The sequence below is a fragment of the Asparagus officinalis genome, chromosome 7, assembly GCF_001876935.1.
Source record: "Asparagus officinalis chromosome 7, Aspof.V1, whole genome shotgun sequence".
Taxonomy (NCBI): domain Eukaryota; kingdom Viridiplantae; phylum Streptophyta; class Magnoliopsida; order Asparagales; family Asparagaceae; genus Asparagus; species Asparagus officinalis.
This window is the reverse complement of record NC_033800.1, coordinates 66,387,396-66,408,002: the sequence shown is the minus strand read 5'-3', so window position 1 is coordinate 66,408,002 and position 20,607 is coordinate 66,387,396. Positions and strand designations below refer to the sequence as shown.

Sequence of the window (20,607 nt, the reverse complement as noted above, 5' to 3'; positions counted from 1 at the left end):
GAGAGAGAGAGAGAGAGAGAGGGGAGATTTCGATCGGTTAGGGTTTTAGGCGCGATCGAGCGAAGAACACGGAGGATTTCTCTCTTCTTCTTATTCGTCTTCAATCTCCGGATTCCTCTCTCTGTTTCCCCTCGCATTATCATTTCGCGCCAAAAAATTAGAGAGAGAAAGATAGACAGAGGACGAGGAATAGAAAGAGAAAGTATAACAAATCATTGATACTTAGGGATTCGAATTTTTTGGAGGTGATTGTAGGGGAATAAGAGATTGATTGATTTTTTTTAGGGATTTTGTACAGTTGCATTGGTGATTAAGGTTTTGTACATTCCTTGAAGAACGGATCAGGATTCGTCATGGTACGTGGATCTTTATGTTTTTTTTTTTAATTTTGGGTGTTTCATTTTCTTCATTGTCATTTTGAACTGAAAATGAGGTCCTATGCACTTAGTTTAATATCAACATTCAATGTTGCTGTTTTTGGTAAGTATTATGATACGATACATGTTTGCTCTCTATTAATGTTTAGCACTGGCCCCACTATTATCCAAAATGAAGAAACGATAATGGATTTTTTTTTTTTTTTTTGGTTGGGAAACGATAATGGATTTTTTTTTTTTTTTTTGGTTGGTGGAGTGATGCCAATCTTGTTGACAACTTTGACGTCCAATATATCTTATTCAATCATAAACGTAACACCCAACTGTGAGATTTATGATAGGAAACATAGTTTATTTTCACATTCTATATTCAGTTATATGATCAAACTAGTATAAATGTGACACCCTCACTTTAGTCCCACGTGGACTAATGTGAAGAATTGGTAGTGGTTTAAATAGAGAAAAGCTCAAGGTCCAAGAACAATTAGTGCTAGTATTTTAGGGGTGGATTTAAGCCAACATCGAGATACTCTTGGTGGGTCCCATAGCTTGCACGTCCCAATGGACCTGTGAGCTTACAAAATGGTCAGAGCAGTTGCCAGCCGGAAGTGCGGAGCTAAGTGCTATACGGGGCTAAGTGCTACACCGTGTGATATGGGGGGAGCCACTTCTAGAACCCGTAGGAGCCACCTTTAGAATCAGCATCGCCTGACAAGTAACACTGAGATGTGCCAAATGTCATATCGTGACGACGAGGACGTCATTTTTGTAAGGTAGGATGATTGTGACACTCTCACTTTAGTCCCACATGGACTAGTGTGAAAAATTATTAGTGATTTAAATAGAAAAAAACCCAATACTTAAGAACAACTAGTGCTAGCATTTTGGCGGTAGATTTAAGCCAACATCGAGTTGCTCTTGGTGGATCTCACGGCTTGCATGCGCCAATGGGCCCGTGGGCCCTGGGCGTGACAATAACTTGCGAAGACTTTGGCAATAATGCATAGTAGACAATAAAACAAGTCAAACTCTCCTATATTTATAGGATATGGTACACATTGGCCGTTTACTCTTCTCTACATCATTGTTTCCATAGGATTTCTTATTGGCTAACCTGGGCAAGATGTCAAATAAAAATTATTGACTAGAGTACGTTACACGAAGAGAATGGGGGAGAAAAGAGAGATGTACAGAAAGAGGAGCTAAGAAGATGCAACTAAAAGACAAAACAAAGTAATCTAGATTTCTGAATCAAAGTGTCATGCCGCTCCTGATGAACGAACGCACCTTTGTTAAGAGGCGACGACGAACTCGCCTGTAGGTGAGGGTTGGACGGGCGGAATTGGGGCAGACGATGAACTCGCAGGCGAAATTAGGAGGCGAGATCAAGCTCGCCTGTAGGTGATGGTTGAGAGCTTGCCTGTGTGATCACGAGCTCGCTTGCTCGTGATGTATTCGCCCCCTCATGAGTGGATGCTAGCTGGAGCGCACCACCGAGATCGAGCTCGCTTGTAATATTGGATGCCAGCTGGAGGAGAGGCTCGCCCTAGGGGTTTCCTATAAAAGGGAAACCCTCGTTTTCCTTTGATTTTTGATTCCCCTGTCCCTATTCTCATTAATTGTAGAGAAGGGGTTGGTGATTTATTTGGGGAAGTTGAGTAATTAAGAGAGATTGAACAAAGTTAAAATACTGTTATTGTTTGGAGAGATCTCAAGCTTGAGATATTCTCTTAATTTGTAATTTCTTATGATAAATAAGAAATTATTTGTGCCGCTCCCGTGGACGTAGCCAAATTACCGAATCACGTAAAATATCTGTGTTTGTGATTGGCTTGTCATATTTGTTGGATTGTACTCGAGTTAGGTTTGTTTATCTTCTCCCGTGCTTACGGACTCGTTCAGTGTGTGAGCACGCTTCCGCAAAGGCGCGCAACAATTGGTATCAAAGCTCTAGATTTGAGATCTAGGGTTTTGGTATTGGGTGGAGGAAGATTCAATTTAGAGACTTGGTTCTTAGAGTTCTAGGCTTCGGTGGAGATAGCGTTGAGGAGTGTCGTGGTGATATTGCTTTCCTTGTGTGGTTAGGAGATCAATTTGGAATCCGATTTAGGATTCAATTGGGTATCTCTTTAATTCTATCAAAGTTTGGATCTTTCTTTGTAATTCGGAGTTTGTATGGGAGAAGTAGTTGAAGAAAGCAGCAAGACTATATCGGGTACAGTTCAAGTTGATTTTTAAAATACTAAAATTAGTGTAGTAAAATATGACGGTAAAATTAACTTTGGTTTGTGGATGAGCGACGTATAGGACGCACTCAATGCACAGAATTTAGAGGAGATCCTCATTGTCCAAGAGAGACCACCTAAATATGAAGAGTCGGTATGGGAAAAGATGAATAGGAACGCTTGTGGGGTGATCAGGTCCTGTTTGGAACAAGAGCTGAAGTATGATGTGATTGAGATGACGTCTGCAATGAAGATGTGGGAGATTCTCAACAATAAGTATCTGACGAAGAGTGTTGAGAACCGCTTGTACTTGGTGTGAAGATTGTTTAGATTTCAGATGTCCCGAGACACCTCACTAGCGGCTCATATGAACATCTACACTAAGTTATTGTCGGGCTTGATGAATGTTAATGAGAAGTTATTGGATGAGTACAAGACGATTATTTTGTTGGGCTTCTTACCGGATGAGAAGTATGATACTTTCGTGCTCACTCTGTTAAATGAAAGATCTTCTATCAGCTATAGTGAAGTTACTAACGCTTTAACGAATTATGATCTGAGGAGGAAGGATAATGAGACTTCCCACACTAGTACTTCAGAAGAGGCCTTGTCGACAAGAGGTAGAAGTCCATATCCGAGAGGTGACAATAGAGGAAGGTCAAAGTCTAGAGGCCATCACCAGTTAGCTAAGAACCAGTGTGCGTTCTGCAAGGAACACGGACATTGGAAGAGAGACTGTCCGAAGCTTAAGGAGAAGGAGAATGATAAAAAGAAGGGCTAGAAGGCAAATGAGGTGAATGTTACTAGCGACAATGATTTTGTTGATTCGAACTTTTCTCTTTTGATTACTCCAGAGGTGAATCATTTGGATGCATCAGATTGGATGTTAGATTCTGACGCTACATATCATGTGAACCCTAGACGAGATTTGTTTGTATCATTTGAGAGACTCGATGGGGGTGTTACAGTCATGGGGAATGATCAATCCTGTGATATTTGTGGGATAGGTACCGTGCGGATTCGGATGCACGATGGAGTAGTCCGTGAATTGAAGGAGGTGAGATTCATTCCTCAACTGAAGAAGAATCTTATCTCAGTTGGAGCTTTGGAGGCGAAAGGATTCAAGGTGACCTTTGATAATGCTGTAGCAAAGGTTACTAAGAAATCTTTGGTGGGGATGAAGGGAGTCCGCAATCGAAACTTATATTATTTGAAAGGGAGCACCGAGGATGGTCAGGTAGCTTCAGCTATTTCAGAGGCGGACATGAGCAGATTTTGGCACTACAGGTTAGGACACACAGGAGAAAAGTCACTGCAGGCTTTGTGCAAGCAAGGGCTATTGAAGGGAGCCAAGAGTGGAAAGATTGAGTTCTGTGAGCATTGTGTTCTTGACAAGAAGAGGAAGGTGAAGTTCAGGACTGTCATCCGTAGGACGAGGGGCATCCTGGACTACGTACACACAGACGTTTGGGGTCCCACCAAGACTACATCACTTGGTGTTGACATTGGTTCGTCATTTTTGTAGATGACTATTCTAGGCGTTATTGGGTGTACACCATGAAGCATAAGAATGAAGTGCTAGATTTGTTTGTGGAGTGAAAGAAGAGATTGGAACTATAGACTGGGAGAAAGGTCAAGACGTTACGATCAGACAATGGTGGTGAGTATACTTCTGATCCCTTTTAGCAGCTATATCGAGACGAGGACATAGAGAGACACTTCAGAGTGAGTCATACACCGTAGCAGAATGGGATGACAGAGAGGCTGGATCGGTATTTACTGGAGAAGGTCCGATGCTTATTATCGTAGAGTGGTTTGGAGAAGATCTTTTGGGCTGAGGTATTATCATATGTGAGCCACCTCATTAACAGGCTGCCTTCATCTATAATTAAGGAGAAGACCCCTATAGAGATGAGGTCAGGAAAGGCAGCACACGACTACGACCAGCTCAAGGTATTTGGGTGTCCTGTATTTTATTATGTAAGAACAGATAAATTGAAACATCGAGCTAGGAAGGTCATATTTGTAGGATTCAAGCGTGATATCAAGGGATACAAGCTATGGGATCTAGTTGATAAGAAGATTGTGCTGAGTAGGGACGTCACGTTCGGTGAGGTTTCTATCTTGAAGCTTTCCAGCTCTCATTAGGTGGAGAGCTATCCGACGGAGGAGATATCGCAGGTGGTGGAAATCGATGCAGCTCCACATTATCCAGATGGTACAGTATCCATTAGAGTGCCAACCGAGGTGACGCCAGGCGGGCACGGCGACGACGAGAAGGATACGAGTACATATGTGCAGGATCAGGGACCGACGGCTCAGATTCAGGATTCGATTACGGTTCGGAGACAAAGGAGAGACATACGGACTCCAGCACGGTATATCGACACAGTAGTTACGTATGCACTTCCGGTGGAAAGTATCGATGAGTTGATACCTACTACATTCAGAGAGGTCGAGCAGAGTTCGGAGGCTGATTCGTGGTAGGTAGCTATGAATGAGGAGATAAAGTCTCTTCACAAGAACGATACATGAGAGCTTGTTCAGCTTCCAAAGAGGCGGAAGACGATTGGTTGCAAGTGGGTATACACGAAGAAGGAGGGCATTGAGGGCACTCCATTGATGTTCAAATCTAGGTTGGTTGCGAAGGACTATGCACAGGAGGAATGTATTGACTATAATGAGGTTTTCTCTCCGGTGGTGAAGCACTCTTCGATTTTGATTTTGCTAGCTTTGATGACACAGTATGGTTTGAAGTTAGATCAGTTAGATGTGAAGACGATATTTCTTCATGGTGATCTTGATGAAGAAATTTATATGACTCAGCCATTGGGATTCCGAACTGCAGGGAAGGATAAATTAGTTTGCAAGTTGAAGAAATCGCTATACGGTTTGAAGCAATCTCCTCGACAGTTGTATAGGTAATTTGATAGTTTCATGATCAGTCAATCGTACATTCGGAGCCAGTTTGATCCTTCCGTGTACTATCGCAAGTTAAAAGGAGGTGTGTATATTTATTTGTTACTTTATATCGATGACATATTGGTTGCCTTTATTTCTAGCTCCGTTATAGATGAGTTGAAGGCACAGCTTTCAAATGAGTTTGAGATAAAGGATTTGAGCGAGGTTAAGCGCATTTTGGGAATGGAGATCGGCAGAGACAAAGCAAATGGCAGATTTCGTTTGACTCAGGTGACTTATTTGAAGAAGGTTCTACAGCGATTTAATGTTAGCATGGAAACGAAGTCTGTTAGTATACCTCTGGGAGCCCATTTGAAGCTTTCAGCTGATCTTTCACCAAAGACAGTTGAAGATAGAGAGTTGATGTCGAAGACTCCATATGCGAGCGCAGTTAGAAGCTTAATGTACGCGATGGTATGTACGAGGCCGGATTTATCACATGCGGTGAACATGGTTTCGAGATACATGCACGATCTATGAGTGGGTCATTGGGACGCCGTGAGATGGATTTTGAGGTACATTCGAGGTACGCTCAATGTTGATTTGGTTTATGAGCGGGACACTAGAGGTGAGCAGTTGTGTATTGGCTATGTTGATTCGGATTATACTGGAGATTTAGATAAACGTCGATCTACGACGGGGTATGTGTTCACGTTGACCCGTGCACCGGTGTGTTGGAGATGCACCTTACAGTCTACGGTGACTTTGTCTACGACGGAGGCAGAATATATGGCGATTACGGAGGCTGTGAAGGAGACCATTTGGCTTCGAGGACTTTTGGAGGAACTTGGTATATCGCAGCGCTCCGTCATTATTCATTGTGATAGCATGAGTGCTATCTATTTGGCGAAGAATCAGGTTTTTCATACGAGAACGAAGCACATTGACGTTCGTTATCACTTCATTCGGGATGTTCTTGAAGATGGAGATGTGGAGATAGTGAAGATCCACACGAAGGATAATCCGGCGGATATGCTCATAAAAATGGTTCCAAGCAACAAGTTTGATCATTGTCAAAACTTGTTACACATTCATAATTGTTGAGGTCATTGGCGGCCATTTGGCAGAACTACGATTAGCTTGATCCTAGTCAGAGGGTATGTAGGCAACCATTGTATAATGGTGCAGCTGTTTTGGGCCTGACTTGGCGTTTGCGATGTTCTTCTGGTGTTCGTCCAAAATTTAAGATTTATCAAATGATGGACGAGGTTGAGAATTGAAGAACGAACGCACCTTTGTTAAGAGGCGACGACGAACTCGCTTGTAGGCAAGGGTTGGACGGGCGGAATTGGGACAGGCGACGAACTCGCAAGCGAAATTAGGAGGCGAGATCAAGCTCGCATGTAGGTGATGGTTGAGAGCTCGCCCGCTCGTGATGTATTCGCCCCCTCGTGAGTGGATGCTAGCTGGAGCGCACACGCCAGCTGGAGGAGAGGCTCGTCCTAGGGTTTCCCTATAAAAGGGAAACCCTCGTTCTCGAGCGCGAGCTGAGCGGAGCAGAAGAAAAAGAAGCGGCAGCAGCGGTTTCCTTTCTGCGATTTTTGATTCCCCTGTCCCTGTTCTCATTAATTGTAGAGAAGGGGTTGGTGATATTTATTTGGGGAAGTTGAGTAATTAAGAGAGCGATTGAACAGTGTTTTAAGTTAAAACACTGTTATTGTTTGGAGAGATCTCAAGCTTGAGATCTTCTCTCTTAATTTATAATTTTTTGTGATAAATAAAAAATTATTTGTGCCGCACCCGTGGACGTAGGCAAATTACCGAACCACGTAAAATATCTGTGTTTGTGATTGGCTTGTCATATTTGTTGGATTGTACCCGAGTTAGGTTTATTTATCTTCTCCCGTGCTTACGGACTCGTTCGGTGTGCGAGCACGCTTCCGCAAAAGCGCGCAACAGCTCTGTGACGGCGATCTAGTCCATGTTGGGCAAAGTTATCATACAAAAAAGAAGGTGATCATGCAACCAGGTGATGAAGAGTGTCTTTTCATGTCTGGGTTTATCTTGAAATACGCTATCATCCCGTTTATTCCAAATATAGTAGTAGCATGCAAGTACAATACGGTCTCATTGATTAAGGTCTTCTCGTGCTGAGAGTCCCAAAAGTGTCGCAGTGTATGATTTGTTATTGTAGGATACATTACACGTTCAAGTTTTTATTATCCTTCTTTTTACAGAAAATATTATTCTACTGTTTCAACAGAAAATATTATTCTACTGTTTCAACAGAAAATGCTTGTTTGTATCTGCTTTAGCTGCATCCTTTTCTTTCTTAGCAAATGTTGTAACCCTATTGGAATTTCTTGTTTCACAGGCTTCTCATAGCATTGCAGTAGGATCTCAAGTTTGGGCTGAGCATCCCGAAGTAGCTTGGATAGATGGGGAAGTCTTGGAAGTTGATGAGGATGATATTAAGATCAGCTGTAGTTCTGGAGAAACAGTGAGTGTTTCTAATTAAGGTTCTTGAGTATCATACAACTAAGAGCAGGCACAATTACTGTTAAATTTGAGTATCATATAACTAAGAGCAGGCAGTAAATACTGTTAGATTGCTACACTCATCTCATCTCTTTCGCAGAAGAAGATGCTCTATTATTAATATTGGATGTTGCTTGTGTACTTTGGATTTTTTTTTCTGCGACTGCTGAGTTGATACGCCAGTTTGTTAATTTTTATAATGGCTATTTATGCTATCATCTTAATTCAAAATCATAACTTGCTTTATCAAACGTGAATCAATCCTTTCAAAGATTTTCCCTTTTTTGGAAACCAGCTAGGTGCTAGCTATACTTACGATTTTTAAACAATGGTTGAACCATAAACAGAATTGCCTGGAATTATATTACTATCTGTTGATGTTCTCCTTTAGAAATCGAAACTGTTGGCTGAGAGTTGTTCCTGGCACTGCAGGTCACAGTTAAAGTGTCTAGCGTCTATCCTAAGGATCCTGATGCGCCGTCTTGTGGGGTTGATGATATGACAAAGCTGGCTTATCTCCACGAACCTGGAGTTTTACAGAACTTAAAGTCAAGATATGACGTGAATCAAATTTATGTGAGTATAATCTGATGAATGAGCTGGCTGCTGGTTTAGGATCCCTTTACTACCCATATATTCTTCTTATCTTTAGAAGACAAACTTGTCCACATCCACATCATCTTGTTGGTGTTTATCTTTTGTTCTGAAGAAAGCCTTGCTCTTGGCAGAAATTGTGCTTGCTGCAGTGCTCCTCTGTTTTTCTATTTCTTGTTTGTTACAGTTTTGTGTTCTTGAGTATTTCAGTAACAAATGAATTTTACTGCTCCAGACTTATACTGGAAGTATATTGATTGCTGTGAACCCATTCCGTAGACTGCCTCATCTCTATGACCCTCAGCTCATGGAAAAATACAAAGGGATTCCACTTGGTGATCTCGACCCACATCCTTTTGCTGTTGCAGATGCTGCATACAGGTACTCTATAATTTTATGGGAATACATGAAGTGCTGGAGGTATCTATCAGCATCACTTGGATGTCTTTGTCTCTTTCGTGATTGCAGACTAATGAGAAATGAGGGGATAAGCCAATCTATTCTAGTAAGCGGAGAGAGTGGTGCAGGTAAAACAGAAAGTACCAAGATGCTTATGACGTATCTTGCTCACATGGGAGGGACAGTTGCAGCTGAAGGGCGGACGGTGGAGCAGCAAGTGTTAGAGGTGGGGTAGTTTTCCACTTCTTTTTTATTCTTTTTTTCCTTTCTAGTACGATCAAACTATCCATTTCTTTTGATCATTAATCTGTGATCTCTTGTATCCTCTTCCTATAAAATTTTGATGTGAGCCTGTTTTTTGGTCTTTTTTCAGTCCAATCCTGTTCTTGAAGCATTTGGAAATGCAAAGACTGTTAGAAACAACAATTCGAGGTAGAAAAAGTTTTGCTGTTTTTTCAATTTACATTTCAACATATACTTTCATTCAGTCTTTTTGAATGATGATGTTAATCCTGAATTATATGCAAAATTTGTTAGCCGTTTTGGCAAGTTCGTCGAGATTCAGTTCGATCAGAGGGGAAAGATTTCAGGTGCTGCAATCAGAACATACCTACTTGAGAGGTCTCGCGTCTGCCAACTCTCTGATCCTGAGAGAAACTATCACTGCTTTTACATGCTTTGTGCTGCACCATCAGAGGTATTGCATCTTAAAAATGTTTTCGGACAGCAAAAATGTAGAATGACTTTGAATCTTTCTTATCCTCGTAATAGATTTCATTCCTCTGCATTCTGATTAGTGACTAGGATATCCTATGCTCCATGAAATAAAGCATGCACAATTAGATAATAACGAAACTGCAGTAGTATTGCATTGACATTGGCAGATAATCATGTGAATTGCACACATTTGAAATAAGAATGAAGAATTTTATTAATTATCATGTAATTTTACTAATGTACTATGTGCCTTAGCTTGTGCCGCTTTCTGATGCCTGATGCCAAAGCATCTGAAGCAGACTTTGTGCAAAGTTTACTATAGGATCAAGCCAAAAATGAAATTGTTACTTTATAGGCATCTATCAACTTGTGATTTCTCTGTATCTTTATGACTATCTAAATTACAGTACTCTATTGTCTTTTAAGTATGGTTAATTGTATCCATAAAATTGTCTGCTCGTGCCAGTTGCCGTGTCATACCTCTCAGCTTGTTTGATTATGGCTATTGAATGCAAATAGAATGGTGCTAATTTCTAATGCTTTTAAAGGAATCAAAGGGTCCCAGTGGGAAATACTAATGAATAGGTGGTATGAATTGCATGTTTCACTGTTATGCATAACCGATAACCCCAGGAAGTCTCATGAGCTACGAAACTACCAAAAATAACTTGCTTCTAAAGTGTTTGAAGCGGTTATCTGCATATCCTGCATCAATACGCACTATGATGAGATATTTTACTCTAATATAATGGAAGAAGATGGCTGCTGTATTCATATAAGTGAACTATGTGTTCGCATTTATCAGGTCACTCAAAAATACAAATTGGAAAATCCAAGGACATTCCATTATCTTAATCAGACCAATTGCTATGAGCTTGAAAGCATAGATGATGCAAAAGAATACCTGGAAACTAGAAGGGCCATGGATATAGTCGGAATCAGTTCTGATGAACAGGTAAACATCTGATGTTGTTATAACATGGGAGAGACCTTCATTTCTCTGATTCAGCAAGTTATCTACCTCAGCCATACTTTGTTTGGTATTCTGTTCATTCAGGATTCCATTTTCCGTGTTGTTGCTGCTATTCTTCATTTAGGAAATGTTGAATTTGCCGAGGGACAGGAAGAAGATTCATCAGAGCCAAAAGATGACAAGTCTCGGTTCCATCTACAAACTGCTGCTGATCTTTTCATGTATATAAGAATTTTCCTGATGAACGCTAATACTCTCATATAAAACTGGATATTCTTATTAACAAATTTTTTTATTAAACTCCCAGGTGCAATGTGAAGGCACTTGAAGATTCTTTATGCAAGCGCATCATGGTAACACGTGATGAGAACATAACAAAAAGCCTTGATCCAGAAGCTGCTGTGCTCAGCAGAGATGCCTTGGCTAAAACTGTATATTCTCGGTTGTTTGACTGGTAACTGTTCTAGTATTCTCATGTAACTTAACTGCATTGATGATTATTTTTAGTTTTTCATGTTATTCATTTTTGCGCTAATACTTGCAGGCTTGTAAATAAGATCAATAATTCTATCGGTCAAGATCCTGATTCAAAACAATTGATTGGAGTTCTCGATATATATGGCTTCGAAAGTTTCAAGACAAACAGGTGCTTAACTGGTACGCTTTTGTGTGTCATTACAACTGTCAAGATCTTTCTGTACATTTCTTTAGCATGTGTTGTGATGGATTTGAAGCTTGTTTTGCCTTTTTGATGTTCTTGAGTTTAGGTTTTTTCTTTTCATTGTATAGCATAGCGCGTACAACACGATTGCTTTAACTAGCTTACTATAACATTTTAAGTTGGGGTACAAATCATGGTAGACTAGTTGATATGTTCTGGTTGATATCCCTAATAGAGTTAGGTGTGTTTTTGCGATCGAACAGCAACAAAAAATAAATAAAGATAAAAATAAAAATAAAAACAATGACGACAATGACAACAAAGCTTTATCCAAACTTTTGGATTTGGTTACATGAATCTTTTATCAATTAAGCTTTTCTAACAACCATTCTGTGGATAAATTGGCACTATCATATACTTTTAATTGCCTCCATCCATTTTCTTTTAGGTCGACATCTGATCGTCGTTGCTCATTAGCTAAGATCCAATTACATGCTTAATTAATTTGTATCAGCTGCATATCTCAATTGATTATTCCCCACTCTATCCTAAGTACAATTGTTCTTTAACCATAACAGCAAATAACTCCAGAAGCATTTCTCCACTTTAACCATCCATGTTGATTATATAAGCTATATTTTTGTCAGAAATTACCATCTTGATAGATAATTATCCTAAATATTGAAAATGGGTACTCTGAGGTATTTCTTAATCATCAATATATCTCATTTTCTCACTGTTTAGCTTAAGATGCATTCAGAAATTTGACTTTTGTTCTTCTGTGAATCCAAATACTTTAGCAATGCTTCTCCCCACCTTGCTATTTATCCTATCTATAAACTCCTCATCCAATTCTATACCATCAAGAACATGCACCACGAGACTTTGTCCTCAATACGTAATTATGTATAGTTAGTCATCCACTACTAGTGTAAGGAGATTACAACTTATAATATCGATCCTCCATAAAAGCCTATGGTGTTAGGAATTTACCCTACAATGTGGGATCATTGTTCAATGGTGGTAAGAATATGAGCAAGCCTTCACTTTTTCTTTGAATGTGGTGAAATTGCTCTGGAAGTCTTGCATGCGGTACGAGTTGGATCCCTGAAGAGCATATGATTCCACTGGGGGCCAATACCTGATTTACATCATTTCTTCATATTATTTTGGGTGGGGGCTCCGATTCGAAAGTAGATTGCTTCCGAATTTGTTGCCTTTGGTGCGAACCCGAATCCGATGGGAAAGCACGAGATTTTTAATACTATGAATTTTGGTGGGTGCTTGAATCTGAACGTGTTCTGGAAGGGGGAGACGGTAGATTTTTCAGTCGTCGATAACTATCTAGAGACGTATTGTAAGACCTTATCAGCGAGAGATCATAACTCATTAAGGGACGATTGGAGCTGTTATGGTACGCAATCGGATTCGAAGGATTATAGCATCATCGAAGACGAATGATGTCGGATCTCGAGGTTGCGGTGGGTGCTGCTCATACGTGAACAATACTTTTTTTTACTTGTGGTTGAGATCGGATGGTTAGGATTGAAAGTGGAGAAATTTTAGATAGATAGCTAGGCCTTACACCTAGGGGCTTCACACCCCAATAAAAGACAAATCACATGCTAAAGAACACCTCATATGCTCAAGAGAGAATTCTCAAACTTAATTTTTTTATTCATTAATATCTATCCCTCATGGAGGATTACATCTCTTATTTAAAGGATAAGAAAACAACTAAACACTTAAGGAAGTAAATAAAAATTCTAATCAAATCAAAACCTAACAAAACTAAAAGATGCAATCAAATACAATTCTAGCTAAAATAGAAAGAGATTTCAAAATCAAATCCTAAAGAAATCCTAACTATAAACAGGATTACATAGAATAAATTAAAATCCTATCACAAAAAAGATTCTAATAAATCCTAATTGCATTACATGGAGGGTCCACAATTGTCCTGCATTAAATCTCCCCTTATTTGAGGAAACTTGATCTCGAGTTTTATAATGAGAAAACATAATATTTGACTTGATTGATGAGAAGAAGTGTATTGTAGATTGGAAGATGAGCGGTAAAATCCGATATTGAGTTGGCGGTGGAGGATATGGAATAACGAACTCAATAACCAGATTATCTTGAAATTTACACCGTATATCGAAGTTAACATCGGATTCTAGGCTTGACTTGAGCTCTAGATTTGATTCAAGCTTGAGCGTTAGATCGACCTGCTGCCTTATTTTTTGTTCTAACTCTTCTTTAAGCTTATGTTTCAGATCCATCTTTTGATTTGCTTCTTGCGGCTATAGTTTAGGCTCGCACTCTGTATTGATCTTTTGATCTACATCTGATTCTAGGTCACGCTCAGACTTGTACTTTGATTCTTAGTTAAAATTTTAATTTTGCTCTGCTTTCTCGTCTGACTCAAGTTAAGGCTTCAGATCTGGATTGATATCAAATTTTGATTGAAGATCCACATCTGACCAGGGTTGAGGAATTTGTGTTGGTTTTACTTTAGAATTTAAAGAGAAACAATATTTTCTAGATGGTGGACTAGAATACCTCCTCTCCAAAAGAGCTTTCATAGTTATCCACAAACGGATGTTTGAATAATAATAGTTTCTATATCACTAATATTTTTCCTCTCTCTTTAGCCTACACTTAGCATATAAATGCATTTTCGATTCTGACATATTATAGATGAAAAATATATCTTCTATATTAAAAATCCAGACGTCAAATTTATAAGGCTCCTCATATCCATAAAATCCATAAAAGTAGGCTAGGGTATCAAATTTAAGAGGATTAAAATCATACCCTTCTGAAGGAGGTAGTGGTATTTGACCCCTGATTACTGTGGATCCTTCAGTTCTGATACCAAATGATGGGGATCAGGGCAGGGGCTCCGATCCGAAAATTGATAGCTTCCGAATTTGTTACATTTGGTGCCAATTCGGATCCGATGGGAAAGTAGGAGATTCTCGATACTGTGAATTTTGGTCATGACCCAAACCCTATATATCAGCAATAAATTGATAAAATCAGCCTATTTTTAAAATATTAGGCGATACTCAAGCGGAGATCGCCGTTAGGGTACACAATTGGATTCGAAGGATTGTAGCATCATCGAAGATGAATGGTGTCGTATCTCGATGCTACGGCATGTGTTGTTCATCCGTGAGCAATATTTTTTGACTTGTGGTTGAGATTGGATGACTAGGATTGAAAGTGGAGAATTTTTAGATAAATAGATAGGCCTCACACTTAGGGGCTTCACACCCTAATAAAAGACAAATCACATGCTAAAAAACACCTCATATGCTCAAGGGAGAATTCTCAAACTCAATTTTTTTATTCATTAATATCTATTCCTCATGGAGGATTACATCTCTTATTTAAAGGATAAGAAAGTAATTAAACACTTAATGAAGTAATTAAAAATCCTAATCAAATCAAAACTAGCAAAACTAACAGATGCAATCAAATAAAATCCTAGCTAAAATAGAAAGAGATTTCAAAATCAAATCCTAAAGAAATCCTAACTATAAAGAAGATTACATAGAATAAAATAAAATCCTACCAAAAAAAATTTTAATAAATCCTAAACCGCATTACATGGAGGGTCCACGATTGTCCTGCATCAAATCTCTCCTTATTTGAAGAAACTTGATCTTGAGTTTTATAATGAGAAAGCATAATGTTTGACTTGATTGGTGAGAAGAATTCTATTGTAGATTGGAAGATCTTTAAGATAAGCTGTAAAACCTGATATTGAGTTGGTGGTGGAGGGTATGGAATAACGAACTCAATAACCAGATTATCTTGAAATTTGCATATCATATCAAACTTAACTTCAGATTCTAGGCTTGACTTGAGCTCTGGGGTTGATTCAAGCTCAAGCGTTAGATCGATCCGCTGCCTTATTTTTTGTTCAAACTCTTCTTTAAGCTTGGGCGTTGGATCTATCTTTTGATTTGCTTCTTGCGGCTGTAGTTCAGGCTCGCACTCTGTTTTGATTTTTTATCTAGATATGATTCTGCGTCACGCTCAAACTCGCGCTTTGATTCTTGGTTAAAATTTTAATCTTGCTCTGCTTTCTCGTCTGACTCAAGTTGAGGCTTCAGATCTGGATTGAAATCAAATTTTGATTGAAGATCCACATGTGACCGGGGTTGAGGAATTTGTATTGGTTTTGCTTCAGAATTTAAAGAGAAACAATTGTAGGCAATAAAAATTATCTTTACACAAGAGAGCTCAAACCTCGCCCATTAGAGCTCGGCTGCGTGCTCAAAAAAAGCAAAAGGCCAAGCGGGGCTCGCCTACAAGCCAAAGCTTGCCAACACGCTTTGCTCGCCTGAGCCAAAGCTCGCATGCATTGCTTAACTTGTCAGCACAAGTCAAGCTCGCTTGCATTCAAGAGGCCAAGTAGAGCTCACCTGCAGACCAAAACTCGCCTGCAAGCCAAAGCTCGCATGCATTGCTTAACTTGTCAGCACAAGTCAAGCTTGTCTGCATTCAAGAGGTCAAGCAAAAGCTCGCCTGTATGCTCGACTTGCCAGCATAAGTCAAGCTCGTCTGAGGCCAAGCCATGCTCGCCTGAGGCCAAGCCATGCTCACTTGTTTGTTTGGCTCGCCTGCACGAGCCAAACCTCGCCTATTTGTTTGGCTCACCTACATGTGCCAAACTTCGCCTGCTTGCTTGACTCGCCAGCATGTGTCAAACTCGCCTGATTATCGATCTCGTCAGCACGAGCTCGACCTCGCTTGAACATCTTGCTCGCCCGCACGAGTCAAGCTCGTATGCAGTGAATTCGTCCGCACGAACTCAGCTTGTTAACAAACACCGACTCACATGCTCGAGGGGCCCACCAGCCGACCCCGCCTATTCGCCAAGCACGCCTACAAGCTCGCCTGAATGTTCAAGCAGCTCTCAAGCTCGCCTGTAAGCCTGTCTGCCTCGCCTGAATAGTACAAGCGATTGCTAGCTTATGGGAGTAGGCCCACCCACTTCCCACGTCCTGAATAATGAGTCATGACTCCTATCATCCTTATAATGATGACATCCCATAGGGCCATAGCTATAGGGGGAGTATGCTACTCATTACTCCTATTAGTGGTCATATTCCATAAATCAATGGATGGCTCATGCTATCCATTGCCTATTTATAGGACCCATTTGCCAACATGAAAGGGGTTCGGCTGGCAATATTCTCAAGGAGAAGCTTGACATTCTCAAAGCTCTTCAAACAGAGACCTTCATTGGCTTGTTTGGTAGAACTTTCCTAGCTTTTTGCCTGGATTGTTGAAGTAAACTCAATCTGAACTCTCAGGTTTGAGACTCTTGGCTCTTTGCAAACTCTTGCATATTGGCCTTCTCTAAACATTTGGCATTGGTACTCATCAAGCTCGGCTATAATCGAACTCAATCACACAAGATTTTCTACTGCGTACTAAGCTCAACCGCAACTTCAATCGTATCGTTCAAGGGAAGCAAACTCGACGCAAGCATTCGAGGGAGGCGTCCTATCGCTATCGAAGAACCCACGTTAAACAAGGAGGGTCTTCTCTCCGCTTCTGTTGTAACTTTTGGATTCCTTGATTTGTAACAAACATTCGATTAATACAAATCTCCATCGAGAAACCAGATTTTACTCCCCTATAACAATATCTTCTACATGGTGGATTAGAGTATCTCCTCTCCAAAAGAGCTTTCATAGTTGTCCACGAACGGATGTTTAGATGATAATAGTTTCTATACCACTAATATTTTGCCTCTCTCTTTAGCCTACACTCAGCATATAAACACATTTCTAGTTTTGACATATCATAGATAGAAAATATATCTTCTATATTGAAAATTCATAAGTCAAGTTCATCAGGCTGCTCATATCCATCAAATCCATAAAAGTAGGCTAGGGTAAAATCATACCCTTGTGAAGGAGGTATCAATATTTAACCCCTAATAACTGTGGATCGTTCGGCTCTGATACCAAATAATGGGGTCGGGGCAGGGGCTCCTATCCGAATGTAGACGTCTCCCGAAGTTGTTGCCTTCGGTGCCAATCTGGATCCGATGGGAAAGCATGAGATTCTCGATACTGTGAATTTTGGTGAGTGTTCAAATCTGAACGTGATCTAGAAGGGGGAGACGGTAGATTTTTTAATCGTCAATAATATTCTAGAGTCGTGTTGTAAGATCTTGGCGGCGAGAGATGATAATTCTTTAAGGGACAATCGGATGAGAGTCAGCGATGGCGATACTCAAGCAAGGGTCGTTATTCGAGTACGCAATCGGTTCGAAGGATTGTGGCATCATCGGAGTCAAATGGTGTTGGATCTCAAGGCTATGGCGAACACTGTTCATCCGTGAACATTAACTATTTTTTGACTTGTGGTTGAGATTGGATGGCTAGGATTGAAAGTGGAGAAATTTTAAATAAATAGCTAGGCCTCATTTCTAGGGGCTTCACACCCAAGAGCTTCACACCCTAATATAAGACAAATCACATGCCAAAGAACATCTCACATGCTCAAGAGAAAATTCTCAAACTCAATTTTTTTATTCATCAATATCTATCCCCGGATTACATCTCTTATTTAAAGGATAAGAAAGCAACTAAATAATTAAGGAAATAAGTAAAAATCCTAATCAAATCCAAACCTAACAAAACTAAAAGATGCAATCAAATAAAATCCTAGTTAAAATAGAAAGCGATTTCAAAATTAAATCCTAAAGAAATCCTAACTAAAAAGAAGATTGCATAGAATAAAATAAAATCCTACAAAAAAAGATTCTAATAAATACTAATCACTTTACATGGAGGGTTCACGATTGTCCTGCATCACTGAGCTTTTTGTTTGGTGACATATTTGCTAGGTCCAAAATCGAATATGTTGCAGTGATTGCTAAAGCAAAACAAACTTGTAAAAGTAACTTGAGGATAGTTTCCTAATTAAAGTACATCCAGATCATTTCACTAGTCATTCGTGACTGATGATTCCAGAAACTAGGAGCATGTAGAAGTTCCTTGTAGGACCTTAAAACCTAAGATAAGATTTTGGTAAAATGTTTTAGGAGAATTTATTGGGTTAATTTCACGAAAGCCCCTAACTTTGGGGTTGTTGCATATAACCTCTCATGAACTTTGTTTATCTCATATAACCCCCTAGATCTGCGTCTCACAAAAATCCCCTGAACTTTGAACTTTTATCCCCTCCCCCCTATATTGTAGTTTGCAAATAACTAAATTTTTCTTGAGAAGAAAAAAATCCAAAATTTACGAGAGAGGATCTGTTGCCTGTAAATGACAAGTGACAATTTGGAATATGTTCTCTCAAAGATATTTTAGTTATTTGTAAATTATAGACAAAGGGAGTTAGGTGAGATAAGGTGGAGTTCAGGGTGATTTTATGAGACACCCAAAGTTTAAGGGGGCTTTGTAAGATAAACAAACTTCAGGGGGGTATGTGCAACAACCCAAAGTTAATTGAATACTGAGCATTCTAACATCATACAACCATTTCTGAACTTCTAATTATTTTAAACAGATGGAGTTAATAACGACTAGCATGTCTTGGAGATTGGCTTTGCTCAGAGCGATTTACATGTTAAGATATATGAGATAGGATTTCCCATATTGGGTAGTTTCAAGGGGTATCCCAAAGGGAAGAGTTAATACTGGGCATTACATTTTGATCCTATAGTATGAAGATCATGATGATTTGTGAGGATTGTCGATTTTGTGGCCCGACATAGTTTTTTGAGGGGTGAACAACCTTCAATGAGGAACAGCTTGTGCCTTAATTAGGAACTCAGGTTTTACTATGTAAACCTGAGTCTATGGATGAGGGTCACCTGACACCCATTTAATGTGAATTTTCCTATAAACGATTAATCATCCTCGCCCCTTACTTAAGACTCTGTTTTAATTATAATTTTGGAGAATTGCTACTTGGTTATACAGGGTTTACAGTGCATGAAAATAAAATAGTTCTCTATCACAAGGGTTCTATATCAAGGCTCCCTCTTATCCATATTTTCCTCTTCCTTGGTTTGGCACCACTCAGATGATTGAACTGAAGGTCCTTGGATCTTTTTAGTGAAGCCATCTTAGAACAGAGTTGCGTGTCATATCTGATCTCTGGTTTGATAGAAAAGTCTTAGATGATGATAATGATGATGATGATAATGATAATGATGAACCATCACATTTGTTGCAGTTCTGGTACTTGCGAATTATAAATTGGCATGGATCTCTGTTAAGCCACTTTGAGTTGACTGACATTATCTTACTTTTTGGTGTATGTCTAAGGTCGTTAGGTAATAAGTTTATTAATCTATGGTGTTTGGTTTTGCAGCTTTGAGCAATTTTGTATCAATTTGACAAATGAAAAACTACAGCAACATTTTAATCAGGTCATTTTTTTCTTTCCTTTTTTGTTTTGCAGCTTGCATAATGTAGTTCTTGCAAATGTTATTGAAGAGTATCCTTCGGAATGGAATTCTGACTTTTTTTTATGCCTTTTTTGGAAACAGCATGTTTTTAAACTGGAACAAGAAGAGTATACAAAAGAAGAAATCGATTGGAGTTATATTGAGTTTGTGGATAATCAGGATATTCTTGATCTCATTGAAAAGGTTTGTTTCCTGTTCAATTTTTTGTATATATTGAAACAATATATGAACTATTATTTTTTCTTCTTATCTATTTCTTATTTCATATATAATTTCAGATTTTAGTTAGGAAGCACATGCAGAGGTGTTATAAGCGTATTTGTCACTGTCGTATTTCTCCTTTCCTTTTGCATATTTTCACATGGCTTTATGTTTTTGAATTATTGTCAAATATTTTTCTTTTTTATTGTAATAATTAGGTAATTGGTTAACATTAATTTTTTATAAGTTATGCACAGTTAAAAAGTTCGCAATAACATTTGATTAAATGAAATTAGTTATTATGACTTATAAGACAATGCTAGCTTATAGTTATAAATTTTAATATACTAGCTCCTTTAAGATAACCACTTTGGTGCTATATTTAAAATGTTGAGATATATGTAATATCAGGGTCTTATGTGTAAAAGTGTCATGTAAGGCTCTATATAAGCCCAACCTATTATCAATAAAAAAAAGCTTTTTGAGCCTCACTTCTATTCTCTATTTCTTCATGGTATCAGAGCCACAACCCTAACCCTAGCCGTTTCTCTCTTCAAAACCCTAAC

The 20,607-nt window shown here is 39.2% G+C and overlaps 1 protein-coding gene across 1 annotated transcript in view; it reads left to right on the top strand.

Moving 5' to 3' along the window:
* LOC109846574 (myosin-7-like) overlaps window positions 1–20,607 on the top strand; it is a 39,909-nt gene continuing 19,302 nt past the window's right edge. The window contains exons 1-13 of the mRNA XM_020415822.1: window positions 1–356; window positions 7,878–8,003; window positions 8,474–8,617; window positions 8,871–9,016; window positions 9,104–9,260; window positions 9,408–9,466; window positions 9,572–9,731; window positions 10,557–10,706; window positions 10,809–10,945; window positions 11,032–11,178; window positions 11,269–11,370; window positions 19,744–19,801; window positions 19,922–20,023. Of these exons, the coding sequence (XP_020271411.1) occupies window positions 354–356; window positions 7,878–8,003; window positions 8,474–8,617; window positions 8,871–9,016; window positions 9,104–9,260; window positions 9,408–9,466; window positions 9,572–9,731; window positions 10,557–10,706; window positions 10,809–10,945; window positions 11,032–11,178; window positions 11,269–11,370; window positions 19,744–19,801; window positions 19,922–20,023 (1,491 nt within the window). The 5' untranslated portion in view covers window positions 1–353. The remainder of the gene's footprint in view (window positions 357–7,877; window positions 8,004–8,473; window positions 8,618–8,870; window positions 9,017–9,103; window positions 9,261–9,407; window positions 9,467–9,571; window positions 9,732–10,556; window positions 10,707–10,808; window positions 10,946–11,031; window positions 11,179–11,268; window positions 11,371–19,743; window positions 19,802–19,921; window positions 20,024–20,607) is intronic.